Source organism: Elephantulus edwardii, unplaced genomic scaffold (assembly GCF_000299155.1).
Source record: "Elephantulus edwardii isolate Elephantulus edwardi_28Jun2011 unplaced genomic scaffold, EleEdw1.0 scaffold00255, whole genome shotgun sequence".
NCBI lineage: Eukaryota > Metazoa > Chordata > Mammalia > Macroscelidea > Macroscelididae > Elephantulus > Elephantulus edwardii.
Genome location: NW_006400005.1, coordinates 2,433,274 through 2,453,034, shown reverse-complemented (window position 1 = coordinate 2,453,034; position 19,761 = coordinate 2,433,274). Strand labels below are relative to the sequence as shown.

Genomic DNA, 19,761 nt, shown 5'->3' with positions numbered 1-19,761 from the left:
GCACAATCCTATTTTGGCAAGTTCTCTTACAGCACAGGTTGTTAAATATTTTTTATGTCATTCCTACATCTCCTCCATGAGAATTCATTCCAACATTCAACATTTAAGAACACTAAAGAATGGGAGATTAACAAATAGATCTGTATGTACAGACACTGTTTTTATACTCAAATTTGTTCTTGAAAGGCTTGAAGATGGCAAGTAAGGATTAACTATCACTGTGCTGCAATCTCAGAGGCAGTCAGTTTGAATCCACCAAATTCTCTGTGGGCGAAGAATGGGCAATCTACTCCCACTCAAAAAAACCTCTGAAAACCTGCTGGAGGGTCAGCTATATAGGCCAGTTCCAACGTGAAGGCACAGAACAACAAAACATAGTAATGTTTAGATAGAACAGAGAGCCTTGGTAGTACAATGGTTAAGTGTGTGGCTGCCAACTGAAATATCTATGGTTTGGACCTTCCTAGGAGCACCTTGGAGATGGGGTGGGTGGAAGAGATCTGGCAGTTTACTTTTGAAAAGACTTGTAGCCTAGAAACTCACAAGTGATAGTTTTACTCTGAGTTGGAATTTATCAAATGGCACACAACAAGAAGAAAGAGAACTTAGATGATTCATGCATATAATAAAGACCAAGATTTTAATTACTTTTAGGTAATTACCATAACAACCATGTGAAATCATCAATGCAATTCTCTTTCACAGCTAGAAAAACTGCTACACAGAAAGGTTAATTACCTTTTCAAAACCACAGAGTTATGGTACCTTAAGGCATAAAATGTATGTCTTACACTCAGAGATTTCATTTCACTGGGCAAGATTTTAGAGTCCTATATGAAGAGTTCAAATAAATTACAAAGGAATACCAGGCTAGTTAGAAAGTCTGTTTTCATTTTAACTATAGTTTTCTCATTAGCTAAATCAAGGGGGCTTAAGGCTTGCATGCAATTTTTCAAATGTAAATTTGTGTGGTTTACACATGATTAGATAACATGTTTTTTTTTTCCCATGGGATCGCTGAATCAGAGTAGACCCAATGGTACCTAACAACTCTTGACTGTTCTAACTTAGGGAATACAATATAGTCCAACACTGAAATAAAATCTAAACAAATACTTAGTAGAATTATTCTATTTCATAAATGACAGTACTGGATCTTACCATAACAGAGAGCTATGTTGGGATAGTGGTTAAAGAGTTGCATTGCCAATCCAAAAGTGTGTGGTTCAAAACCACTAGCTGCTCTGTGGGGGAAAAGATGGAAAATCTCCTCTTGTGCCATTTACAACCCCAATTTGAAAACCTGCAGGAGGGTCAGCTGTGAGTAGGCTCTGACTCCACGGCACTTAATAATAAACACAGTTAAGGGAAGGGAGCTCTGGAGCCTTGTGATAAAGAGTTGTGCTGCCAACTTGGAGGCGTGTGTTTGCATCCACCAGTTGCTTTGTGGAAGGGCGATCTCCACCTGTGCAATTGCCTCTGAAAACCCACTGGAAGGTCAGCTATGAGTTTGTTCAGGCTCCATGGCACACAACAACAACAACAACAATATAATTGAGTCTATAGTAGGTCTTTTTACACACCTGGCTGCTAACTGAAAGGTGGGTGGTTCAAACTTACTATCCATTCCTGTCTTCATGAGTTAAAATAGAATTAGTGGCAGTAGGTTTTGTGTGTGTGGTGTATTTTTTTTTAAGTAACTCTAAAGAGCTTTAGAGGAGCAGCAGCTAAGCACTTACTGCTTTGTGAATGGCTGCCTGTTAGAAGTCACCAGCTGCTCTGAGGAGATGGTGCAGACCGCCTGCATAAAGATGCAAGACCTTGGAAACACCGGGACAAGTCTACAAGCTCTTATGGTTGTTTTGAGTCAGCATTCATTTGATGACAGTGAGACACAGTAAGTCCTAATGTTTCAAAAAACAGCCATATATTTAAACAAGGGGCACAACAGAGGAGTAGTTTTATCAACTGAGAGAATGTATTTCACAGAAAACATGGGAAGTGAAAAAAAATTTTTTTAAACCCCACACAACGCTCAAAACATATTTTCATAAATTCCTGAAATATCAAAAAAATTCCCGAGATAAGCTCCCCCTTAAATTCATCTTGACCATAAAATCAAATAGATAATTACTTATCATAAACTCTAGTTGTTGCTTTATATGCGATTAAATGTAATGCCACCCAATTTAATCTGCATTTTACTTTCATTCAATCTTAAGCAAACGCGGCAGAAACAAAAATGTGGGAATGGGCCAGAAGTGGATGTGATAACTTTCAAGAATTACAGAATTAATGTTTGTAAATTCACATTTGCTACCCTTTTTTTTTTTTTTAATAAAAGGAGGTACATTTATTCCCACAGGTAATATGTAAATGTTTGGAATGGATGAAGACATGGTTGTAATGAAAGCATAATTTTATTAGTTATTTTTATCATGTTTCCACCACTAAAGCCTTGCACAGTAGCAAAACAAGCACAAAAGCATGAGCTGGAGCAGTTAACGTGCCTATGGTGAGTCTTCATACTGCGCATGCCTGGAACACTCACATTGTTGGAGCGCAGAGACACGCGGCCTCCACACCTCGCGCAGAACTTCGTGCGGCAGTAGGAGCAGAGGTGGCCACAGCCGTCAGCGAACTTGGTTTTATGGCAGATTCCACAGGTTGGTGCATCATCTTTGTGCTCGCCCTGGTACCGCCGTGCTTCTTCGCCTATTTTCCTCACTTGTTCCTTATAGCTTTCAAACTGTTGATGCAATCTCCTGGGCAAAAGAGATGGGGAAAAGCAAACTAAGTAAATGGTGGAAGACAAAAATCACGAACCAAAGCAAAAAGCGAACCTTCCCGCCCCCCAATAGAAATGAAGCGTACCTAATTGAACCAAAGCAAAATTTTTTTAAGTTGTGATCCAACCATTTTGTTTTTAAATACTAGTTTATTTACAAAGTTCAAATGCATTGTTTTTCACACCAGATTCTTCCCATTTCCTTCACCCTCCACCCATCAAATACATAACCCCATGCTTAATCCCCCCGCACCTTATCCAACCAATTTTATATGCATTTTGTTTTCTGATATTAATTACAACACCCCCAATGTAACTGCACTCTTTCCTTTTCATCCCTGGGATTCTCACGTCCGTGAATCCTTCTGTCCCACTCTTGCCAGTCATTTTCAATAAACAGTGGTAAAAAAATTATACTAAATAGAAGAGATTTGGTGAGGAGTAATGAGATATACAAATGATAGATAAGAAGAACAAAATTAATCTCTGTGGTCCAGCTTTCTCCCAAACAGGTCTATAAGGTGAACAATAACACCAAGGGGATGTTCTCTCTTTAGAACAATCAGGTGAACCTAAGCAAATTTTACGGAGCAATTTTCCTCACTAATCTTAACTCTAGTTCTCAGGAACTATGGTGGATTAGTGGTAAGGAGTGTGCTGGCAACCCAATGGAAGGTGGTTCAAATCCATGAGAGATCCTTTGGGAGAAAGATGAACAATCTCCTCCCATGCGGTTTATGGCCTCTGAAAACCCACTGGAGGTCATCTATGAATCTGTTTCAACTCAAGGGTACATAATAACAACAACAATCTTACTTTTAAAAGTTAAGAAATAAAAAAAAAAAAGTTAAGAAATGTAGGCCTAGCTTTGCAAATTACACCAGGTCTTGTGTAAATAAATACATAAGAGATCACTGTTTGAAGCAGTGGATTTATATATTTCTCTTTGGTGTCTTACTGGTAAAAGCTGCATTGCCAATTCAAAGACAAAAGTTTAATGTCTATCAGCAGCTCTATGGGAGATAGATCAGAAATCTCCCATGCATCTTACAGCCTCTGAAAACCTGCTTAGGGTCAGCTGTGAGTCAGTTTCTACGTAATGGACCATAACAACTCCAGCTTCTGGTTTGGATTTGAAAATATTTTGCCTTGGAATTCAGCTCTTTTCACCTAGACTACTGTGTATATGACTAAAAAGAAAGTTCCAAACAGCACTTAGCCTAACTTTATATGATAGGTACACTGATACTGGCAAGAGAAAGATGAGTAATCTTTTTTCTTGCAGTTCTACAGCATAGTAAACTGAATGGAGGGTCAGCTATGCATCAGTTCCAATGGTAATGAATTTGACTTGTGGGTGGTTTTTTTCCATTCTAATTTAGGTGAAGAACACAATTCAAAATACTCTGTCAACATATATTTCATGACGCATTATGTCAGGGTTGTATCCTTGCAATATACATATTCAATCTGTGTGCGAAGCAAATAATCCAAGATGGTGGACTATTTAAACAAGAACATAACTGATATTAGCATTAAAAGAAGACTCATCAGCCATCTGTCTCATGTAAATAATACAATAATGCTTGTAGTACACAAAGTACGTATTAACTCTCAAAAGACTTTGACATGGATTATACCTCAACATTAAGAAAACCTAAATCTTCCTAACTAGATCAATACACATCATGATAAATGGAGAAATGTGTAATACAATGATATTTATTATAAGTCCGCATATTCAACCATTATCATTACCTATTTCTGAGTGTTTCCAACATTGGAGGAGTTTTTAAATGGTACAGCTGCTGTGGAAAGTAGACAAACAGTTAAAGATAAAATTATTATAAGATCCAGAAATTCCATTCCTGGGTTTACATCTAAAAGAATTGAGAGTAAGAATGCAAACAAACACAGGTGCACTCATTGAACCTAGTGTTGTTGAGTGAATTCTTAACCCTAGTGACTCTACATGGACCATAAACCACTGACCTTTTTGGTAAACAGCAAGTACTAAACCACTACTTCACTGAACCAGTGTTCCTTAGTTGAACAGTAGAGAAAAGAAAAGAGGAATTCATTGTTCATGGGACATTAAACTTCTGTTAAGGTCAATGGAAACACTTAGAAAAAGGTAATCATAATGGTTGAACATGTGGACTATAATAAATATCATTATGCTGTTGTTGTTGTTGTTATGTGCCATTGAGTCGCTTGTGACACATAGCAACCCTATGTACAAGGAAGAGCTTTAAATGCTGTTCTATTCTGTGCCAACCTAGCCATCTCAAACTCACTCTTACCCACCGCTCCAGTCACAGAACTGATTCATCTCATTGAAGGTCTTCTTCTCCTTCACCGCCCCTCCACTCTGCCAAACATGACGTCCCTCTCCAAGGACCAGTCCCTCCTTGCAACATGCCCAAAGTATGTCAGATGAAGCTTCAGAATCCTTGACTCCAAGGAGCATGCCAGCTTCACCTTCCCCAGGACAAACCTTTTTGTTTTCCTAGCAGTCCATGGTATATTCAACACTATTCTTCAGCACCAGAACTCAAAGGCATCAATTCTTTTTCTATCAACCCTATTCACTGTCCAACTCTTTGATGCATAGCACGTAATTGCAAAGACTATAGCCCGGATCAGGCGCACCTTAGTCTCCAGTCTGACATCTTTGCTCTTCAGCACTCTTGAGAGGTCCCTCACAGCCAACTTTCCCCAGTGCAATTCGTCTCTTGATTTCCTGGCTGCTGTTACCAACAGTGTTGATTATGTAGCCAAGTAAACTAAAACTGTTAACTATCTCAATCTCTTCACCATCCATACTGATGCTGCCAATTGGCCCAGTGGTGAGAATCTTTGCTTTCTTGATGTTGAGCTTCAGTCCATATAGGAGGCTGTAGTCCTTGATCTTCTGCAGCAAGCACTTTAGGTCCTCCTCAGTTTCAGCAAGCAGGGTTGTGTCATCTGAATAACACAGGTTGTTGATTCTTCCACCAGTCCTGATGCCACATTCCTCCTCGTATAGCCCAGTGTCTCAGATGATCTGTTCTGCATACAGATTGAAAAGGTATGGAGACAGAATACATCCCGGATGGATCCCCTTCTTGATTTTGAACCATGTAGTGTCTCCTTGCTCTGTTCTGACAACTGCCTCCTGGTCCGAGTATAGGTTTCACATTAGCACAATCAAATATTCTGGGATTCCCATTCTGCTCACAGTCAGCCACACCTTGTTGTGATCCACACAGTCCAAAGCCTTTGCATAGTCAATGAAGCACAGATAGACATTCTTCTGGTATTCTTTGTTTCTGCCAAGATCCATCTAACGTTAGCTATAATGTCGCTAGTACCACGACCTCTTCTAAATCCAGCCTGCACATCTGGCAGTTCTCGGCTGACATATTGTTCCAAACGTTTTTGGATAATTTTCAGCAGAATCTTGCTTGCATGTGATACTAATGATATTGTTCGATAATTTCTGCACTCTGTTGGGTCACCTTTCTTTGGAATGGGAACAAATATCAATCTTTTCCAGTCAGTGGTCCAGCTGGCTGTTCTCCAGATTTCTTGGCACAACTTAGTGAGCACATCCAGGACACTGTCTGTTTGTTGAAATATGTCAATTGGTATGCCGTCAACTCCTGGAGCCTTGTTTTTTGCCAATTCCTTCAGAGCAACTCAAACTTCCTCCTTAGGTTCTTGCTCATACGTCATTTCATGAAATTCTTCTGTGTCAGCCAATTCCTTTTGATACAGTGACTCTGTGTATTCCTTCCATCTTCTCTTGATACTTCGTGGATCATTTAACATTCTACCCAAACTATCCTTAAGTATTGCCACCCATGGCTTGAATTTGTTTTTCAGCTCCTTTAGCTTAAGAAATGCTGAGTGAGTTTGGCCCTTTTGATTTTCTCACTCCAGCTCTCTTCACATTTCATTATAGTGTCTTGCTTTGTCGTTCCTGGCTTTCTTTTGAAATTTTCTGTTTAGTTCTTTGATTTCTTGGTTTCTTCCTTTAGCTTTGGCTTCTCGGCGCTCTAATGCAATATTCAGAGTCTCATCTGACATCCATCTTGGTCTTTTCTTCTTTTTCAGCCTTTGTAATGATATTTTGCATTTCTTTAGGGACAATTTTCTTGATATCCTCCCAGAGCTCATTTCGTCTATGCTCATTGGTGCTCAAGGCCTCAAACCTGTTCCTGAGATGGTTTTGAAATTCGAGTGGGATAGAATTAAGATCAAATTTTGGTTCCTGTGGACTTGATTTAATTTTCCTCAACTTCAGCTTGAACTTGCACACGAGTAGTTGGTGGTCTATCCCACAATCAGCACTCGGTAGTTGATGGTCTGTCCCACAGTCAGCACCTGGCCTGGTTTTCACTGCTGATATTGAGTTTCTCCACCAAGTCTTTCCACAAATGTAATCTATTTGATTCCTGTGCATGCCATCAGGTGAGATCCATGTGTATAGCCTGCGTTTCTGTTTCTTATAAAAGGTATTTGCAATGAATAAATCATTGAATGTGCAGAAATCTATCATTCTATCTCCATTGTTAAGAAAAATGGAATGCATAAATATTGACATACTAGGTATTAGTGATATGAGATGGCTTGGCATGGGTCATTTTGAATCAGACGATTATATGATTTAATATGCCAGGAATGAAAAGGTGAGGAAGAATGGGTTTGGTTTTATAATTAAAAAAGTCATTTCTAGATTCATCCTGAAATACATACAATGTGGTGAGCAACAGGATAATATCCATACACATACAAGGAAGTCCAGTGAATACCACTATAATCCAAATATATGCACCAACAATTAGAGCCAAAGAGGAGGAAATAGAAGATTTCTACCAACTTTTGCAGTCAGAAGTTGATCAAACATGCAATCAAGATGCACTGATAATAATGGGCAACTTGAATGTTAAAGTTGGGAACAGGGAAGAAGGATCAGTAGCTGGAAAATACGGGCTCAATGAGAGAAATGAGGCTGGAGACAGAATGATAGAGTTCTGCACATTCAGTGATTTATTCATTGCACATACCTTTTATAAGAGAGAACGTTATATTACACATGTAAAATATGTTGAAATGTCAAATATATAACAATACAGGTAGACTCAACTTAAGACTAGGTTCCACTCCAATGAGTCAGTTCTGACTTAGGTGGAATACCTAATTTTTTTCAGTTTTTATTTCCAATATTTATACAAATATAATGTTATTTATCTGTGAGTGTCAGAAACATTACACATAAAATTTAATACCTATAAAAAAGTACATAAAATTCATTTTTTTTTTCTTTCTTGTTGTATACCATCAAATCGGATCTGACTGGCACAGGAGGAGGCTTCCCTTCTTCCTCCAATGGAGCATCTGGTGGATTTGAACTGCATGCCTTCAGGATTGCAGTGCAGCTTCTTGCCACTAGGCCACCAGAGCTCCCCTAAATTCATTCATTCCGGTGATAAAATAGAGTTGAAAAACACTGGCATTTATTATCTGTCATAATTGCTACACTGGTGAAAGGTTCTGTATCATCTGGAGTAGCCCTGGGAATGGAATGGATTTCTAGTCAGAAAATTAGCACCACTGTCTATATGATCCTTTGCTTTTCTCCTTCCTGTTAGTTTTATACCACTGCTTCCCAATCAGCTTATCTACTCTGATACAATAATCAGAACTTAAGTCTGTGTTTTCAAGCAACTGAAGCTCTTGATTTAGATCAAGCAATATTTGGAACAGCAAATCATGAAATTGAACATCTGTGAAAGAATTGCTTACATAGGCCAATTAAATGCTGCAACACCATATCAGTAAATATTACTAATAGGCTATACAAGGAAAAGAAAAAGAACGGTTTTAAGTGTGACTTTTAGAAATCAAGTCCATTGTAAGAAGGGGGCTACCTTCTACTTTGACCACAGTGGGAGAAAAGTATAATTAAAATAATGGTGTTGTTTGCCATCAAGTCAGAACCAACCCATAGCTGGCTCTCCAGTGAGTTTTCAGAGGCAGTTAATCGCCATGAGAGTTGACAGCCCATCTTTTTCTCTTGGAGCAGCTGGTGAATTCAAACCGCAGGCCTCTGGGATTTCAGCACAGCTTCTTGCCATACATAAATGAATATGGACAAAGAAGGGCATTTAGAAACTCTAAGTGTGAGATGGGAGGAAAAACCCACCACATCATGAAAGCACAATAAAATACAAAGAAAATCATGCTACACTATAAGTACATTGATAATGTTTAAGCAAAGAAAACATGAAGCCAAGTAAAAGGGTAGCAACATTATATTCCAAGGAAAAATAAAAACAAGAAGAAACAAATATAGGAAAAAATATTTTTATAAGCTATAAAGGACTGTATACTATATAACATATTGTATGACATAAAACATTATTTGACAATTTATATATGTTGTTATTGTCGTATATTGTCAAGTCAAAACCAATTGCTTGCAAACCCTCTGGTTGGCTCCTAGCTGACTCTATAGCAGATTTTCAGAGCTGCCTGACTGACTGACTGGAAGAGATCAGTGTTTGTTCTCATTTGCAAGAAATGTGATCTAACATAATGTGGAAATTATCAAACAGTATCAATATCACACACAGGCAAAATACTGCTGAGGATAATTTCAAAATGGCTAGGACAGTATATCGAGAACTTCCAGACATCCAAGCTGGATTTAAGAAGAGGCTTTGGCACCAGGAGTATCATTGCTGATATCAGATGGATCCTGGCTGAAAACAAAGAGTATCAGAAGAATGTCTATTTGTGCTTTATTGAGTATGTCAAGGCATCTGTGTGAATTGTAACAAATTATAGCCAAAAATGAGAATGGGAATTCCAGATAATTTGATTGTGCTTGTGTGAAACCTACACCTAGACCAAGAGGCTGTTGTGCAAGGGAACACGGAATAGCTTAAAATTAGAAAAAAGGTGTGTGTCAGGGTTGTAGCCTTTCTCCATACCTATTTATGTGCGGAGCAAATTATTTGAGAAGCTGGAGTCTAATGAGAAAAAATGTGGCATCAGGTTGGAGGAAGACTCATCAAACCTGTGTTATGCAGCTGGCACATCTTGCTTGCTGAAAGTGAGGGGGACTTGAAGTGCTTGCTGAAGAATGGTAAACACTGTAGCCTTCACTATGGATTACATCTCAACATCAAGAAAACAAAGATCTTCAGCACTGGACTGATAGCATTATCATGATAAATAGAGAAATGATTGAAACTACCAATGACATCATCTTAATTGGATTCAAAATCTATATACTTGGTTCCAGCAGAAAGATTAGAAGATGTATTGCGTGGGAAATCTGAGTAATGATGTCAGTTTGAAGACTAAGGTGTGCATGATTTAGGCCATAGTAGTTTTAAGTCACTTGCCATGCATTATTTGAGACTTAAGGATGACAGAAGAACTACTGATGCTTTTAAACTATGGTTTTGGAGAACAGTGCTGAAGATCCCATGAACTGTCTAAAGAACAAACACATTTTAGAGAAGGTGCAGCCAGAGTGCTCCTGGGAGGCAAAGATGATGAAACTTCATCTCACACACTTTGGACATGCTTCTAGGGGAGGTTATTCCTTGGACTAGGATATCATGCTTGAGAAGGTGGAGGGATGGCCAGGGAGAGGAAGATCCTTAACCAGATGGATTGCCAAGTTGACTGCAGCAGTGGGCTTGAGTGTGTTAGAGATTGTGAAGTTGGCATGGGACAGGACAAGGTTTAGTTCTGTTCATAGACTAGCAAAGAATCATGCTTAACTCGATGACACCTAATAACAACAACAACAACATTGTGAATCAATAGTTACTTTTTTTACTGATATATTGAAGGCATGTGTTTCAAGAAAATGCACGTAGTGTTAAGGATTTCTTGTTCAAAATGGCTTTCCTAGCCAGTGACTTTGACTTTGTCATGTAGATGAGTGGGAATATGCAAATATGGCATGTTAGTTTATCCACAAGGTGATAGCTATTCTCTCCATTAAATTGAGTGGGGTCAACAGCAGAATTTAGGAATCTCGCCATCTGCAAAGAAGCAACAAGAGAATGCAGCACGCTTTTTGGGCCAGAAATGTTTCCATCCATCAGACCTATGGGAAAGCATCAATAGCTGCAGCAGAGAACCAGATACCCAACCTGAGACAGCTACTCCACAGAACCAAAGCCAGGAGCCTTGGCCCAGTATTTTGGAAGACTAGGGGAGGGAGTGGGGGTGAGAGGCAGAGAAGAGCTGTAATTGGTAAGAAGCTGTGCTGCAATCCCAAAGGCACATGGTTCAAATCTGTCAGCAGCTCTGTGGGAAAAGGGTGGCCAGTCTCCTCCTGTGCAATTAACTGCCTCTGAAAACCCACTGGAAGGTCAGCTATGGGTCAGTTCTAACTCAACATCACACAATATCAAGAGCTGTTTTTAACACTGGCCCAAATCTGTAAGCTGAAGGCTGAAAGGCTTTTGAGTACACTTTGTCCTAACAGAGAAATTGTGTCCAGTTAACTTCCCTAATGAACCATATGTTCATGAGTATGTTCCATGTGTTCTGTGAGCTCTTGCAACAGATTTAAGACCCAGGAAAGCAGGTAAGACAGGTGTTAGAATTAGTAAAGAGTTGCGAGATAATGTAGGGCATGTCTGATCTCATGGAAATTGGTTTTGTGCTGTGGATTATGATGATGACAGGGGCAAGTCCCCCTTGTAAAAGTAGTAGAGCTCAGATATCGCTGTTCCTCATGCCTCCTTTTCTCTTTTTATAAGATGATAAGCCAATTATGATTCCCTACTACTATTATTTTTCTTAATTTCTAGGATGAAATATTGTTTTTAAAAACTGGATCATCATGGAATCTTTGGTAAACACAAATAATAATACTAACCTATTATTCATTATTATTTAAATTTCTGTATGTCATAGATTTATATTACTTATCAGTGCCATCAAGTTGGAAGAAACTCATAGCTGACCCTCCTGCAAGTTTTCAGAGGCATTAAGTTTCACTGAAAGAAACCCACTGTCTTTCTCCTACACAGCAGCTGATAGATATGAAACTCTTGTCTTTGGATTGGCCACTTTACTCCTTACTCACTAGGTCACCAGAGATCCATTATATTATCTCATTTCAATGGCCAAAAGCAAGTGGATTGGTAAGGCGACGTTTTTCCACTAAAGTATAAGGGTGAGTGAGGTTCTACACGGAAGCTGATGCAGGGAAATTCTCTCCCTGCTTAATAATGGACAGTGGATAAAAAAAAAAGCCCAGCCAAGATATTTTCATTCTAAGAAAGACGGCCACATGCTAGCAGCATTAAGTGAATGAACTGAGATAACTTTCAAAAGTTCATGGCACAGTTCTTAAGGCCATTCACACAATCACCATTCCCAAATCCACCAGGATGTGTATCTTCCTGGTTGCTGGCCCTTGGAGATTTATACTCTCTTGTAAATTGCAAGATTTCTTTCAGGTTTTCAGCAACACTTAAACCCCACACTCACTGCAGTCCAGTCAATTTCAACAGAATGGAACGGACAACCTATTTCCAAGACTGTATTTTTTTTTTAACAGAAGCAAACTGTAATTCTCCTCTTCCAAGTGGAGAGTGGGTTTGAACCACTGACCTTTTGTGCGGCATACAAATGTTTAACCACAGTGCCACTAGGGTTCCTTGAGTGATTTAGGCATTCCAGTAGGGGGTAGAATAATAAAGAAAAATCAGACTGTTTCTTAGTTTAGGGTTCTCTTATTGCTGCAGATCTCTTTCTTCATGGCTTCTTCCATTTATTTTTTTTTTAACTTACACTGTTGTCTGATGCTAACCAGTTGGTTCTTGGCCCACAGGGACACCATGCACAACAGTGACATTCCCACTCCCAGGTGTGGATAAGTTCATTGTGATTCACAGGGATTTCATTATCTGGTTTGGGGGGCAGCGTAGGTCTTTCATCTTGGTCAGTTTTAGTCCAGACGTTCTGCTAAAATAGACTCAGTATCAGAGCAACATGCAAACTTTGACTGACATAGGTGGCTGTGTATCAGGTTCATTGGCTTGAGATCAAACATGGGTCTTCTGCAGGAAAGGCAAGGATGCCACCTTGAACACCACTGTTCCCCTAACCAGTTGTTGAGGAGCCATTTCTAACTCATGGTGAGCCCATGTACATCAGAGCTGAACTTTAGTTTACAGGTTTTTGATGACTGAGCTCTCAGAAGTAGATTCTGAGGACTTTCTTTTGAGGTATTTGGTGGCCTAGTGGCAAGAAGCTGTGCTACAATCCTGAAGGCATTTGGTTCGAGGCCACCAGTTGCTCCATAGGAGAAGGATGGACAGTCTCCTCCCATGCGATTAACTGCCTCTGAGAACCAGCTGGAGGGTCTGCTGTGGGTTGGCTCCGATTCGACAGTACACAACAACAACTTGGTGAAATCAAACCTTCAGCCTCTTGAATTTTAGCCAAGTGTGTTAACCTTTTACCCTACTCAGTGACTACTACTCATTCTGCACTGGGGGGGGGGGGGGAATACTGTTGTTATTGTGACTATGTCAACCACAACTCACAGTGACACTATGTAACAACGCCTCCAGGCCTTGCCCTGTCCTGCGCTATCTTCATCTTGAATATGCTCTAGCCTTTCCATATTCACTGAAGAAATCAAGTCCAGCCCAGGACTCTGTCAACTTTTACAACTTACTTCCTACTGTGCTGCTGCTTTGTGCAACTAGATAGTATAACTTCAAGAAATACAAATGGAAAGGAGGTGAGGAAAGATGGAGGGAGGGAAGAAGGATGGGAGAGCCATTATTTCCACTTCCTCAGAAATCTACCTACATGCAACTTTCTCCCGTGTTCTCCTAAACTGCTCTCTTAAAAACCAATCTTGATGTCCTTTTCTCAATTCACATGACCCCTGCATTACTCTGCTATCGAACACTATCAAGATGCTCTCCCCATAATAAACTATGACTGTGGAATCAGAACACTGGTAGTAAAACCATAAACAGCATATTTGTTTTTGTATCTGGTGGTTTAATACTTTAATCTATATAAAATATGTGACACTGTCCTTTCATGAATAAGAAATGAAAATACATATTTTATCATATGGTATTACAGTAAATGTGGGGCAGCCAAAATCTTTATGTAAAATTTATTTGTTTGTATACTTCAATTTTAGAATTAACAATGTATTCTTATTGATTGGCAAGTCTGACAAAATATATAACCACAAATCTCACACTCAGATTATCTCCATGTGGAAAACAGAGTGCCAGAAAATCTGCTATGTTGTCCAAGGAAAGTACTGATACTGAAACTTGAGTTTCCTCTCTCAATGTGATTTTATTCTCCTTAGTGTTTTACTATATAATAATTATTACATTGTTTGAACATCCAATTTAAAAAATCAAATTTAAAAAATTTTAACATCCAATTTAAAAAATCCCAATTTTTTTTCAAAATCCTAAAATTCCAGCTGAAAATAAGTCATTTAGTTGTAGTACATATTTTGAAGGAAATAATAATGAGTAGCTAAAAAAGAGAAATAAACTTACAACTTCCTCTCCTCCCATGTGATTTTACAGTCTCAGAAATGCAATGGAGGGTCAACCATGAGCTGGTTCCAACTCAGCAGCACTGAGAATTGCGTCACAGTGACAAGACAAAACAGAAGTGTCCAACGGGCCTTTCAAGTCTCTGATCTTTACAGAAGCTGAATGCCTCATCTTTCTCCCATGGAGCGATAGATTCAAACCACCAACTTCCAGCTAGAATCGCAATGTTTAATCCACTGTACCACCAACTAGCCTTAAAAGAGAAATATCCTCCTGTAAATTTCCAAAATCCTAAATACTACCCTGTAAATACATTATATAGGAAATGATGACATTCATCTCAATTCATAAGTGTTTATTAATCACATACTAACAACAAGATGTAGAAAGTAGAGAAATATTTGTAATGAGCCCCACAACATACTTGGTTGCATTTTGTGCTTTTCTTTCCACATCCCTAAAGCAGCCAGAAGCTCAAAGAAGACAACCTCACATTTCTTCCCAACTTTCCTTTGTGAAGTTTTTGCATGCTAGGATGGGAAACAGTGCTTTGAAATATTAAAAGCTCAAGTGACAGGTTGAAAGGAAGATGTGGGTTTCCCTTAAGGTGAAGGAAAAAAGTTCAGAAACTGGGGCACTTTGCATGTAACATCCCAAAGTGCAGGTGGTTCCGAAATGTATATCATCACAAGAGGAGCTCTGGTAGCACTGTCTTTAACAAGCTGTGCTGCTAACCCAACACTGGTTTGAACCCACCAGCAGCTCTACAGAAGAAAGATAGACAATCTCCTCCTGCTGTAATTTATGGACTACAAAATCCAGTGTAGGATTACTATAAATCAGAAGTGATCAATGATAGTGAGTGAGTGATGGTAACTGCAAAAGGGCACTTGCACTGAAAATAATAAGCATGGTCTGTGTTTCCCTTTGCAACCATGATACAGGACACTAGGAAAAGGCTACCATCAGGATGCCTGAAGTTAGTACTACAGATACATTCAAGACAGGAGTGTCATCTGAGAATGCTTGACTGCTTAAGAGCCTTCTGGATAATGGACGTAGGAAATCAAGATATAATTGAAATGGAATGTCTTGCTAACACAAGAAGATGCAACCTTGTTTTAAAGTTGTTTTCTTTTTTCCTAAAATTTTTATTTTATACTGGTTTACTTACAAAGTTCTGTTTTTCACACCAGGTATTTCCCCCTTCCTTTACCAACTCCTCCCTCCAATCATAAAATTGTGCAATCCTATGATTAAGCTTCCCCCCATACCTATCCATCCTCACCACGCTGCGCCCCCCTCATCCCCTTGAATCCTCATACACTTTCCACAATAATGGCCTTATACAGTATTTGTCCTTATGGGATTTAGTTAGTTCACTTAGAATAATGTTCTCCACTCCCTCCCTAGTTAGGTAATATTTTACAAAATCATTGCTCCTGAATGCTGCATAGTATTCCATCATGGGAATGTACCATAATTTCTCAATCCATTCCATTGTGGTTGGCATTTGGGTTGTTTCCATGTTCTTGTGATGGTGAATAATACTGCTATGAACACTGGTGTACAAGACTCCATTTGTGCCTCAGTTCTAATTTCCTCGGTATATTCCAAGTAGTGGAATAGCTGGATCATATGGAATTTCCATGTTTAGCTTTTTTGAGGAAACACCAAACTGGCTTCCAGATCCCACTAACAATGTATAGGAGTTCCTACCTCTCCACATCCTCTCCAACATTTATTACTTGTTGCCTGGCTAAACTTTGCCACTGCTACTGGGGTCAGATGGCATCTCATTGTGGTTTTCATCTGCATTTCTTCATATGTCTGTTGGCCATCTGAATATCTTCCTCTGTGAAAAGTCTTTCCATGTTTTGTTATCAGTCTTTTTCTTGTGGAGGCCCTTGTTGTTGTTGATTATTGTCATCGAGTCAAGCACAACTCATAGTGACCCTATGAACAAAACACCTGAAGCCTTTCTATAACTATTGTTTTTCAACACTCATAGAGTTTCCAGAGGCATGTGGTTTAGGAAGTGGTTGCCACATTTTCCCTGTAGGATTCCATAAACGTTTGATATGCGACCCTTGTCTGAAATCGTGTTTGCAAATGTTTCTTTCCCGGTCAGTAGGTTTTCTGTTCACTCTATTGGGGAAAGTTTTTGCTGCGCAAAGGGATTTAAACTTTAGGAGGTCCCATTCGTCAGTTTTATCCTTTCCAGATTGTTCATTTCTGGCTGTATTTGGCAGTCTCTTTGTATCATAGACTAGGCCATCTAAGTTTGATCCCAGTTTGTCTCTTATGAACTTTATGATTTGGGGCTTTACTTCCAGGTCTCTGATCCATTTTGCGTTCACACCAACTATGTCATGGACTTACATTGACACCAGCTTTACTGAAAAAAAAAAAAAATTACTGTACTAGACTTTAAGAAATGTACAGTTTAAGAAGCTAAGTTATTGTGAAATTCATTCCTTAACAGTGTAAGTCAAGTTATAATGACAAGGAAGGACACTAAGTGTTCATTCAGTAAAGTAACAGTTCTGGGTGAAATGATCAAGGGCATTGCTTTTACTTATTTAGTCTATTAAGCCTTCATGGATGATTCAGAACTTCTAAAAGGCTATCCTATGAAATAGTCAAAGCATGGCACATGATACTGTAAATAGGTGTGCTAAAGCAACATAATAAGAAAACACGCTAAGATAATGGTTTTTAAAATTGTGAATGCTCCTAAAATGTAGTTAAAATCAAATTACCTTTCAGAGTCTGAGAATACTGCCAGATACCCATCCAGTTTATCTGCTCCAAAGAATGACAGCCCAATAATCAAATGTAATTGGCTTTGAAGTGAAAACAGATGCTGTGAAGTTAGTCACTGGTTTCTCAGCCCTAGACATAAGTGCCATTTTTTCAGTGGAACTCTTTTATCTCCATTCTGTAATAAAGGGCAGGTATATTCACTGCATTCTAGTGGTTAATGTAGAATGATTTTTTAAAGGGATGCTTGGAAATGTTGGTCTCTGTGTCAAAGCAGAGTTGAACATAATAACAAAAAACAGTATCTTTCAGGGAGCAAGAAGTACTAGGATTGTCTGCTGCTAAACTATTGGAAGGAAAAAAAAGTGGAAGTAAAAGAGAAATAGGGTCTTGGTGTAATCTCCAGGAATAACAGCAGAGCAAAACCATAAAATTTGCTCCTCAAATTTCCTCATTTAAGAAAGGCAAATGCAGAAAGTCGCTGTCTACATGGTTCATGACAGAATCTTACCACTTCCTCAGCTGTAGGGCTTGGATCTGGAAGCCACCATCAGAGTCAGAAAGATTCTCTCAGCAAAGTGGATGCTCAAATGTACAGTTGTACAGTCTCCGTCTATTTACCTCAATTTTAATTCAATTATATCATTATTGCTGTTGTGTACTATCAAGACGACCCTCCTAGCTGCCACTCTAGAGAGTTTTCAGAGGCAGTAAACTACATGGAGGGATTGCTCATCTTTCTCCCATGGAGAAGCTGTTAGATTTGAACCTTATGCCTTTGGGCTGGCAGTGCAACTCCTTACCACTCAGCCCCTGGCGCTCCCTATGATTGTTGTTGTTTTTGTTATGTCATGTCAACTGGTCACACCTAACTCTCATCAGGAATTCTGGCTGCAGGAGTATGTACAAACTTAGTTTTTAAGTATCTGGCCTCTTCCTAGAATATTCTGAAAACAGTCTGTAAAAGATATTAGGAAGTTTAAAATTGTTGTAATCATCTAATTCAGCTGTTCTCAGATTTAGGTAAAACTTTCTTATACTGCACCCAAGTTAAGCAAATCTGAGTAGAGGCTTTTCATCTGCCTGTCCCGCTTCTTTGTCTCATTTTTCTTCATGCATTAAGCACACACTACTGTGGAAAGCATTGTCTCTAAAAGGAAATTTCTTTTGCAAGATTTACTGCCTTTAAAAAGTTTTACATACATAGTAATGTGTTTCTGCCCAGTCCATTTCATCCAGAGGAATAAAAGAGTTTAAGGACAGCATTGTAAGGTTAATCTAAGATTCACATACTAGGCACATATATGGCTTTCTAAAAACAACAAAACAAACTTCTGCAGGATGCATTGCTTATTTCCAAAACTTGTGATTAAGACTACTATTATTCTTAACTTGGATTATTTCATTAGTTTTGAAACAAGCCATCCTGCCAACGTGTTCTCTAATTCCAGTTCAAAATCATAATGCCTGAATGATCTTCCTCATAAACTGAGTCACTATGTAGATCCATTGCTAAAACATCACGTCTGAGATACTCTTAATTCCTTTTCTTGGGGTCCATTGTATTCCCCCTGTCATTTGTTACAGCTTCTTACATATTACAGTCACCTCAGACTTTCTCACTCATTTTGAATAATACAGTTGTTGTTGTTGTTATGTGCCGTCGAGTAGCTTGCGACTCATAGCGACCCTATGTACAAGAGCCCTAAACTCTGCTCTGTCCTGTGCCAATCGCACTGTCTCCGACACACCCATTCTGATTACCCCAACCACTGAATCAATCCACCTCATAGGGGGCCTTACCCTTCTGTGCTGTCCCTCCACCCTACCAAGCATGATGTCCCTCTCCAAGGACCTGTTCCTCCTTGCAGTATGTCCAAAGTATGTCAGACGGAGCCTTAGAATCCTTGCCTCCAAGGAGCAGCTTGGTTTGACCCTCTCCAGGATGAATCTGTTTGTTTTCCTAGCAGTCCATGGTACCCTCAATACTCTTCTCCAGCACCACAGCTCAAAGGCATCAACTCTCCTCCTATCCTCCTTAGTCATTGTCCAACTCTCTGATGCATAACAAGTGATTGCAAAGACCATGGCCTGTATCAGGCGCACCTCAGTCTCCAAAGAGACACCACTGTCCTTCAGTACTTTGGAGAGGTCCTGAACAGCAGACTTTCCCATGGCAATACGTCTTCTAATTTCCTGGTTGCTGGTGCCAAGAGTGTTGACTGTGGAGTCAAGCAAACGAAAGCTGTGAACAATCTCTATCTCTTCACCATCCATCCTGAACCTTGAATACAGTAGAATATTAAAAATATCAGTTCAATAAACATTCAGTGAGCTCCATAAGTAGCTGCTCAAGGTTCTATAGGTACAGAGAGAAAGGTAGGAGATACTGAGTTTCAGTTCCTTTATTACTTTTTTTAAGACTTAAAGGTAAGAAAGTGATCATTTTTTTTTTCAGATAAGGGATTATCTGCCAACATTAAACCTAACCCAGTATTGTGGAGTTGATTACAAATCAAGGCAACCCTATCAGGTATCTGAGAATCTTTCTCTTACAGACCAGTTAATGGATTCAAACCACTGACCTTTCCTTTAGTAGCCCAACACATAGGTGTACTACACTATCCTACAGTAAAGATATATATA

General features: G+C 39.1%; 1 protein-coding gene across 1 annotated transcript in view; it reads right to left on the bottom strand.

Annotated features, from left to right (window-relative positions):
* Positions 1–19,761, bottom strand: part of RIMS1 (regulating synaptic membrane exocytosis 1) — a 701,348-nt gene that overhangs the window by 377,531 nt on the left and 304,056 nt on the right. Inside the window, exon 3 of the mRNA XM_006899387.1 lies at positions 2,552–2,765. Within this exon, the coding sequence (XP_006899449.1) occupies positions 2,552–2,765 (214 nt within the window). The remainder of the gene's footprint in view (positions 1–2,551; positions 2,766–19,761) is intronic.